Below are 9,157 nucleotides of genomic sequence, written 5' to 3'. Positions count from 1 at the left end.
TCTGGGATGGTTTAGCAATAATGCCGCCCTCATTTGTGCAGGGCACTGGATCAGATGACCCTTGAGGTCCCTTCCAACCCTAAGACTATATTATTCTGGTGTCTAACAACAACTTTTAAATTGTGAGTAAAAAAAAGGAAGGCAGCACCTTCTCCCTGCCCCCCACAAACTGCACACTTCTAAACGATGCAAATATGTGGTCATTTTATGGCTCCAAGAAGAGCAGCATTTCTAAGATGCAAATCAGAAAGACCAACCCCAACACAAGTTCTTTTTGAAATATTAGAAATTAGATTGCTCAAGACAACACAGCCTTCCTCATGTTGATCAATGTGACAAGTATATTTTGCGAGAGGTTCTGAGATAGCACAAGAGTCATTCAACCCATCAAAGCTTAGATGTATTCAACAAGCAATTATCATGCCTCAGTCTAACTTCACAGGCTACAATACTCCTGCCAAACTAATACGTTTGCACTTCTTCTGAGAAAAATGTGATATAAAATCTTTACCAAAACTATCAATACATAGCAAGAATGGCTGGGCTAGTTAGGCAAGATCATGCCTCAAACCAACATTTCACCTTCATCAAGCAATAAAGGTATCAAGGCTATAGGTAGGGATGCACTGATAGAGAGTTTTGGGGCTAATACTGATGGACAATTTTTAACGACCAATATTGGCCAATATCAATCTGATTGCTGATACGTGGCCCGGCAGCATGGAGAACAGCATCCGGCTGGTAAGTCTGCTGTGGGGGAAGGGGTGGGGGCGCATATCAAGGCCCCCATGGTGAGGGAGAGAGTGGGGCTGGCACTGGGGATACAGCAAGCGCTGCACAGCGAGGGCGGGGCATGGAACAGAGCTGCGGCTCATCCAGGAGACGCTGGGGGGTGGGTGGCCTCAACAGGGCAAGCCACTACCAGCTGGGGCTAGGGGCATCGCTGAACCCTTCCTGGGGGAGGCAGCAGCAGTGCTGGGAGCTATGGAAAATTTTGGGGTGGCTGTAGCCCCCCCCCGTAGCCCTGCTCTCAGCACTGTCACTGACTCCCTGAGTGCAGCCCAGCTGCCCCACCACAAAAAGTCCTGTGCTGCCCCTGGCCCCAGCCCCCAGCAGCAGCCCACTCTTGCCCTGGACACAGATTCAGGGGGCACATGCCCCCCATGCCCTCCTGGGGTGCATGCAGCAGCAGCAGTCACCCCACTCCTTCCCCATGCCTTCTGGAAGAGCCACCCCAGCCTCACTCCCTCACTGCAGGGGCCTTTCTCTCTCCCCCGCAACCAGGCCTCTTCCTTCCCTCATGCCCCTTCTCCACAAAAGACTTACCAGGCAGACGCTGCTCTGCAAGCTGCCAGGCTGTCCGCGTGCGTGCACACCACAGTTGATGGCAACATTACCAGCCACATCAGCCAAAAAAGCCGATAGCTGATAATGTCAATTTTCCTTTTATCGGTGCCAACACAATATGGACTGAAATACTGGTGCACCTCTAGCAATAGGCCAAGAAATTTTTATTCAAAAAGCCCAAAAGAAAAAATGACCCCACCATACCTCCCCTCCCCACCTTTATACACTGCTAAACTTAAAATTTAAAAAAAAAAGGGTTCTGAAAGCTCACTAAAGACCTGGCTTGTGGTCATATAATAACTGTTCTCCCAGTTTCTGACATTCTTAAATAAACAATGATACTACATATAGCCTTTTTGTTAAATATGTAAAAGCTTTTTAACAATTTCTAATTATACTAGCCCATCTATTATACACTTGTATTTTACCTTTTGGGATCGAAAGGTTCTACTCCACCTCTGGAACCTCCTCCAGGAGTTCTCCATGCCAGGCGTTCAATGTACTCGTCTGCCACAAAAGGCTCCTAGGCACAGAATAAAGATTCTTTAAAGCAGGCAATTTATTAAGTTGCTGTTTACACATTGTTATGAAAGCACTGTGTAAGATGATAAAGACCAAGTATAATCTTGACAATAACCCCCTGTCACCTTTCATGTTTATACATTAAGCTATACGTCAGCCATCCTAAGAACAGTACAGCAAACCACTAGCTCAGACTGTTGAACTATGGTCTGCGGATTACTAAAATCTTGTTGATGGTAAGTAAAGAGGCTGACTCTTGCCCTTATTTCCAGAAGAGAGGAAAAAAAGAAAGCAAAAGCATGGTAAAAGTAAAGCAAAAAAGACTGGGAAAGCATGTGGGCATTCCTTCCTGCAGGAGAAATTTTCCCACCAGCAAGTTCTTCCACACTAAATGGGGAAGATCTTGCTCTTGAATCAGGCATGTTTCCTGCAGGAGAAATTTAACAAATGCTTGTAACGCTCATAGTATCTACTGGGAGAGAAAGGGATTCTCCTGGTAGAAACCAAACACCTACACATGGCCAGAGACTACAGTGACCTCTTTCATAAAAGGAAAAGACACAGCGCAAAGACAGCTACCAACACAAAATTTACTAATGTCATGTTCCCACATAACTGCCATACCTGCCAGAGATGCAAAGCAACCATGAACAGGAGGAAAGGGTGTCTCTCCACCCAGCAATGTTTTTCTTATGATGGAGACTTCATTGTGAAATCAAGAACCCTGACTTGCATTTTTTTACATTACCAGCAAAACAAATGTAGAAAAAAAATATATTATTAGTTTGTTTGATGACTCCATTAGTCATCATTTCCTCTTCAGTGCTACTAACAGTCAATAGCCTCTTGAAACTCAAAAGCACAATTTTACCCTTTAAGGACACATGGATAATCCACTCCCTCACTTGAAATACTGTATTGTTCTACTGCCAAGAGATTTAAAGTCACTAAAATTAAGTCAGAAGTAAAAAGGAAGGAAAAGTCTAATTTAAACATTTGATACTTTCAGCTAGAAAAGCCTGCTTTTCATCTGCTAGTTCACAAGAAATAAAATGGTTCCTGTGGTTCACGCTATCAAAGCTATTCTGGCACCAGTGCAAAACTTCAAATGGCAAAACCCAGAACTTTGGCCGCTATAATGTTCCATCCTATAAGACCCATCTATGGAATGGTAAAGAAGAAGCATCTAAACATATATTTTAATATACTGACAAATATACTTTACATATTGAAATGTCATCTGACAGACAATAAAAAGATGTTCCCTTGTACTACAAGGTAAATGTCTACACAAAATTGGAAAGGTTAAAGCAAGTTTGAATTGAAGTGAGAACCTGGATTCTTTCCCAGAACTTAGAGGGTTATTTCCACCGTACAGTTTTTACCCTGATAAAATGGTCTCTAACAACTCAAACTTAGTTTAAGTTAAGCAAAAGCAAAGAAACTAAACTGTTCCATATCTCCAAACTTCTCCGCTTTTTCACAGAATGTAGCAATGAGATACACTAGCAAATCAACCAGTGTACTTTCCTTCCTAATAGTTTTTTTCCGCTGGAAACATGAGTGCTCTGTCCAATCCAATTATAAAATTCCAACTAGTAACTAGAATTTTACATCCCTAAGATAATTCCTTCAAAAATTAATCTTACTGTCAAAGCTCACCCTAATATGCAAACTAACTTTCCTCTTACATTCATCCAATGGGTTGTAAATTATAATATTACATTTTCATATTAAAGATTTTCCCATTTTAAACACACCGCATTTTCTTCATTGTTCTTTAAATTTAAACCTCCAACCTCTAGCCATGCTTGTTGCTCTTCTCTACACTTACTTTTTCATTCATTTAAAGAAAAATGAGAGAACTTAAGTGTGCTAGGCACTTCTAAAAGAAATAACAGGCCATGATCTTTTGCCTAAATAGCTTACAGTTCAGTTACCACTACTTCTTAAAAGTATGTGGCATCCAGAATGGGGTACAGTATTCCAGATAAGTCACACCAGTCAAAGAAAATGTTACAAACTCCATTACAATTTGACCTGCTTCAAATGTTATGTCTGTGCGCACCTAGAACTATTTCTTCTTTTCATTTTAGTATAATGACTTTGCAATGTGACTTTCAGCCAGCATATGCAAAGTGATCAGGTTGGAACAGACAGTTTATTTAATTCATCCTACCACTTCTGTGTGTCCCTCAGCATTAATCATTCCCTTCATAAATTTATTAGCTTATAATATTTAGTGTTTGAAAAAATAAGGATTTAAAAAAAAAGTTAGAATAATATGAATAAAGGTGTGTTCATGGAACTGTTCACATCGAACGTGTATACTACTTGTTAAGCACTGACTAACTCGGCAGTGCACAAGAGAAGCAGCTCCTTTCTTAATAACTCTTGAAATCTAAACAAGACAGACAAATCATTTTAAAGGTTTTTCTAGCCATATGCCTGGAGGCTACTTTGTTAAAACAAGCTATTTGTACAGAATGTGTGTGGCCGGACACATAAGCACAAAATGTAAATGCTACAGTTTCACTGCAGCATACCTGGGCTTCAGTACATCTGTCCCGCCAAGAGTATTTCAGTGTATAATAAACACCAATATAGAGCAGTGGTGCTCAACCTTTTGGGTACACACGCCAAAGAAGCAACCTAGAGCCAGTCAGCAACCGGATGAGCCCTGCACGCCAGGATCAGATTCTAGAGCCAGGCACCATGGCCTCCCAGCCCTCTGCACTGGGACTGGGCCTTGGCCCTGGGAGGGCCTAACACCACCTCCTCCTACTGGGACTGGTCCCCAGGAGCCCCGGCACCGCTCCCTCCCTCACCTACATTCCAGAACTGGGCCCTGGGAAGACCCCCTCCCACTAGGATTGGGTCCTGGGGGGGCTGGCACCACCCCCATCTTGCCAGGATTGAGCCCTTCTCCCAGCTCTCCACACAGGGACTGGTCCCTGGGGCCCAGCATCACCGCTGCCTGGCTTTGCACGCTGGTATTGGTCAGTCCACAGGTCCAAGGGCTCTCAACAGGACAGGACATTTGGAAGCAAGCCCCCCCCGTCACCAAATTTCTGGACCTCTGGGGAGCCCCATGATCCAGATGACACAGTGCCCCAGGCCACATCTGGCCCACGGGCCAGGGGCTGAGCCGCCCTGGTATAGAGCATATATGATTCATGACCACAAACACTATCAAATGACTTCAGGTTCATTATTGCACATGGAAGGCTGTTTTCACGAGTAATATTTTAAATGGTATCACCCTAAAAATCTAATCAGATTTTCCCAAGTCAGTTAAAAGAGCAACGATGTACTAGACCAGTCCTTGAATCTCCTTGACAATTGCTGTAGTATTACAACTACATTTCCCTCTACTTGGTTCTTTGTGAAAGAAACACATGCAGGAGAAATTATGTGCAAAATATTGACCAACACGTAAAGTAACAGGCATTTTCTCTCACTCTTCCAGTTCTAGCATTCTTACTATAGCTCCTAAAATTGCTACATCATTATTTTACTGTACTGATAATGCAAACCTAAACCACAGACCACAAATTTGTATGTTCAACTGCAAATTTTTAACCTTATGTACTATTGCAATAATTTATTTGCAGTCTTCCCCATTTAACAGACTTAAACATTTGCATTTAAATTTACTTTACAGTACTGCAAACATTGCTGAAAACAAGTTATTGGAAAAGTAATTTTTAAACACCTAATCTCCTTCAGTGTTTTTAAATGAGCTCTAATAGTGGTTTTTTGTATGCCTTTGAACTTCCCTCCCTCCAAAAGTAGAGGAATAAATTTGACCCTATCTATTCAATCAAAACCATATTTTAATGAGATACAGCTGAAGCAGGTAATAATGTCCTTGGGTCTGGCTCATCATGTAAATGGCTAAACTGAGCAATTCGCATTAAAACCCACTCGTATAACCATTGCTGAAATCTGTTTTCTCAGAATGAATGGAATCTGTAAGACATACCTGGTATATCAATTTCTATGTCATCCTGCCCAACACAATGCACATAATCAAACAGAAAGCAGGTGTTAAACGTAGCTCCCCCCTCAAACCTAGCAATAAATCATCTTCCTCCACCTACATTCATCACAACAATTTTTCTGTTACCAAGCCTTAAGTTGTTTCTGGGTTTTCTCCAGCAATCATTTATGTAATAAATTCCAATATAACTTTTTTGCCTTCACGAACAAAAAAGACAGAGAGAGAGATTGTATTTTAACAAGTGTTTCAATCCTGGGATGTAGTCTAAAGGCCTTAACTCCACTACGATTTCCAACTACATCCCCATAGGGTCACGTAACAACCAACTGCACTTTGTAGTGTAGACAACACCTGCGGTGCTGTGTAGAAAATGCCAGACTGACCTGTCTTATTCTTACTCAAAGCATTAAGATAATTCCTAAGTTAGTGGCCAAACCACCCTACAAAATAGATCCTTACTGTCACCACACTGAGGGACAACCATTTACTCCAGGCACAACTATGGACTATGAGGGGAGCCAAAATATGGCTCTTTAACAGCTCTAACATGAAAGCAGTTACTGAGCTGTTTTTAATACTGCTTTTTTTTTTTTTTTTTAAGTCTCACAGGCAAAAAAACCCTATGTTAGTATTAAACCTATGTTATAAAACCAATGTTATAACATGGACACAAAACAATAAGGATTTACAAATATATTTAAACTAAATAATACTGATAGGACCTTAGAGTCAAACAACAGATTGACTATTTCTGTGGACTACCAGTGAGTACAGCAACATTTGCATCTGCTGATGTTAGTTCATGTCCATGCAATAGCAAAATAAGGTGAATTACATACTATTTCTTTATTGGTTCAATGGTTACAGCAGTAGTGAAAACTGGACACCTAGGTTTGATTTCCTGCTCTACTATAGACTTACTGCATTACCCTGAGCACGTCACTAAGCTTTTCTACGCACTGGTTTTGTATCTATTAAAATGGGGATAACGATACTTCCCTATTGCAGAGTGACACTGTGAAGATAACCAAGTTAAAGATTGTGAGGTGCTCAACCACTATGGTTAGGAGGCCTGTAGGTGTCCCTTAAGGAAACATGTGAAAAAATAAAATATTAGCATTGTAGCAGCATCCAAAGAGTCCAGTCTGCATCAGATCTCTTTTGCTGTGCTATACCGTTTCACTGAATCATAATAAAGGAGGGTGGGAGAAGGGACCTCCAAAACTCGAGTGCAACCCCCTGCCTGAGGTAGGATCATCCCTATCCAAGTCTTGCCATCCAAATCCTTTTCTAACCTGTTCCTAAAACTAAAATCAACCCTGCTGCCCAACTACAAGGCATATTGCCCAAAAAACACCTGCACCAGCCACAGGCAAAGCAGGGGGACAAGGCCATCAGTGTCCTGCTACCACAAGGGTTGTTAAGGCGCACTCAAGAAGAGGCATGTCCCTGCTGAGGAAGGCAAAACCCTCCAGTCCATACCAATCTGACCCTTCCTGGGCTCAACCCCTTCACCATCTCCTCTGCTGCATGACTCCCTGTGCCTTTTTGTTTATCCACTCTCCATCCACAGCCCCCTCAAGCACCAAGACCTGGTCAACCTCCTCCTGGTGCTAGCCAAGCTGGCCATCTATCTGCCCCAGAAGGAGGATCTGGTGGGAGGACACACGGGGCTGTTATCCTGTACTCACTGGATCATGTCTCCAGGCAGTTTAACTGGGCAGTGTTCACTGGCTCCTTGGCCTCATTCAAGGGCCAGCAGGCACTCTCCGGTGTGCACTGCTTAGTGTCCCCCTCCGCAGCACTTGTTATAAGCCTACAACCCTCCCTGTTACACATTTATTTGACTCAGTGATATCATATTGTACACCATATTGTTCATTATTGTACATGGGAGGCTGTTCACAAAAGTAATACTTGAAATGGGTATCCCCCTAAAAATCTAGTCACATTTTCCCACGTCAGTTAAAAGAGCAATGATGTACCACACCAGTCCTTGAGCCTCCTTGGCAATTTCTGTAGTATTACAACTATATTTATTATCTTTGGTTCTTGGTGAAAGAAACACAGGTGGGGGAAATTGATGACGTGCGAAATCTGGACCAACACGTAAAGAAAGGCATTTCCTTTCACTCTTCCACTTTCTAGCCTTCTTACAGTCGCTCCTAAAATTGCTACATCATTATTTTTACTGCAAACCAAAACTATAGACCACCAGTATGCACGTTCAACTGCAAATGTTTAAACTTACGTACTATCGCAATACTGGATTTCCCACGTCCCCCCATTTCACAGACTTAAACATCTGCACTGAAACACAGTGCTAGTAAAACTGTAAACCTCCTGGTATCGTCACTATGCCTTTAGCCACCAAGCACCGTGCCAGTTCGCCACGTTAGCTCGTTACTGACAACCGTAACACATCACATGGTATGAATCACGCTAGTGAACTGCTGACCACCACAGTCGTTAACCGTTTGACACGAGGACACATTGGACATGTGTGACATAGCCTAAAAAGGGCCATCTCCGGGCTGTGTCCAGGGGCTCCTTGGGCCTGTCCGAGGTCCGGTGGGCGCTGTCTGCTGTGCTCTGCTCGGCATCCCACACCTCGAGGGGGGGGTCACACTTTGACCCCCTCGCCCTCACCCCCGTGGGCTTTTCTTTCGTCCCAGCAGACGAGCTACTCCTCTCCCCACCGCCTCTAAGGGAGGCTTGTCGTTGTTCCCCTCGAAGGGAACGACTAGGCCTGAGCAGGACCCTGCAGGACTGCCCTCCTGGCCCTCGCCAATCCCCGGGCCTAGCCGGCTCTGCCCCTGCCCGGGCCCAGTCCCGTCCTGGCCCCACAACCGACAGCGGGGTATTTCTGGAGACCGCGCGGCCCCACCTCGAAAAGCTCGGCCGTGGCGGCCATGGCGGCGCCCACTCCTCACGCAGCCGCGCCCGGACCCCACCCCGCCCCTCTCCAGCTGACAGCGCCGGAAACGAACCTCACTCCGCCCCCCGCCCGCTGACAGCGCCGGAAACGGGCCTCGCCCCGCCCCCTGCCCGCTGACAGCGCCGGAAACGGGCCTCGCCCTGCCCCCTGCCCCGCCCCTAGCCATGGCGCTGCGGGGGCTGTGGCTCGTCCGGCTGCAGCCCGGGGCCGCCGCCGTCCGGCTCTTCTCCAGGTGAGGCCGCCGGGCCCGCAGGGAAAGGGGCAGCTCCCGCGCGGGCGTTGCCAGCGTTCCCCCCGCGCCGTGTCGGCGGTGACCGAGCGGGGGCTTAACTCGTGCCTGGCTGCGA

The 9,157-nt window shown here is 44.9% G+C and overlaps 2 protein-coding genes across 3 annotated transcripts in view; one reads left to right on the top strand and one right to left on the bottom strand.

Moving 5' to 3' along the window:
• Positions 1-8,844, bottom strand: part of EXOC5 (exocyst complex component 5) — a 56,979-nt gene extending 48,135 nt beyond the window's left edge. Inside the window, exons 1-2 of the mRNA XM_019518419.1 lie at positions 8,760-8,844; positions 1,776-1,870 (exon numbers count right to left, since the gene is read on the bottom strand). Coding sequence (XP_019373964.1) covers positions 1,776-1,870; positions 8,760-8,786 — 122 coding nt within the window. The 5' untranslated portion in view covers positions 8,787-8,844. The remainder of the gene's footprint in view (positions 1-1,775; positions 1,871-8,759) is intronic.
• Positions 8,845-8,952: 108 nt separating this feature from the next.
• AP5M1 (adaptor related protein complex 5 mu 1 subunit) overlaps positions 8,953-9,157 on the top strand; it is a 16,737-nt gene continuing 16,532 nt past the window's right edge. For both annotated transcript variants that reach the window (XM_019518418.1, XM_019518417.1), the window contains exon 1: positions 8,953-9,042. In XM_019518418.1, coding sequence (XP_019373963.1) covers positions 8,975-9,042 — 68 coding nt within the window. In that variant the 5' untranslated portion in view covers positions 8,953-8,974. The remainder of the gene's footprint in view (positions 9,043-9,157) is intronic.

The sequence above is a fragment of the Gavialis gangeticus genome, unplaced genomic scaffold (genome assembly GCF_001723915.1).
Source record: "Gavialis gangeticus isolate Ggan-Ray unplaced genomic scaffold, GavGan_comp1, whole genome shotgun sequence".
Lineage (NCBI taxonomy): Eukaryota > Metazoa > Chordata > Crocodylia > Gavialidae > Gavialis > Gavialis gangeticus.
Note: the sequence above shows the minus strand (reverse complement) of the source record. Positions and strands in the feature narration are given on the sequence as shown.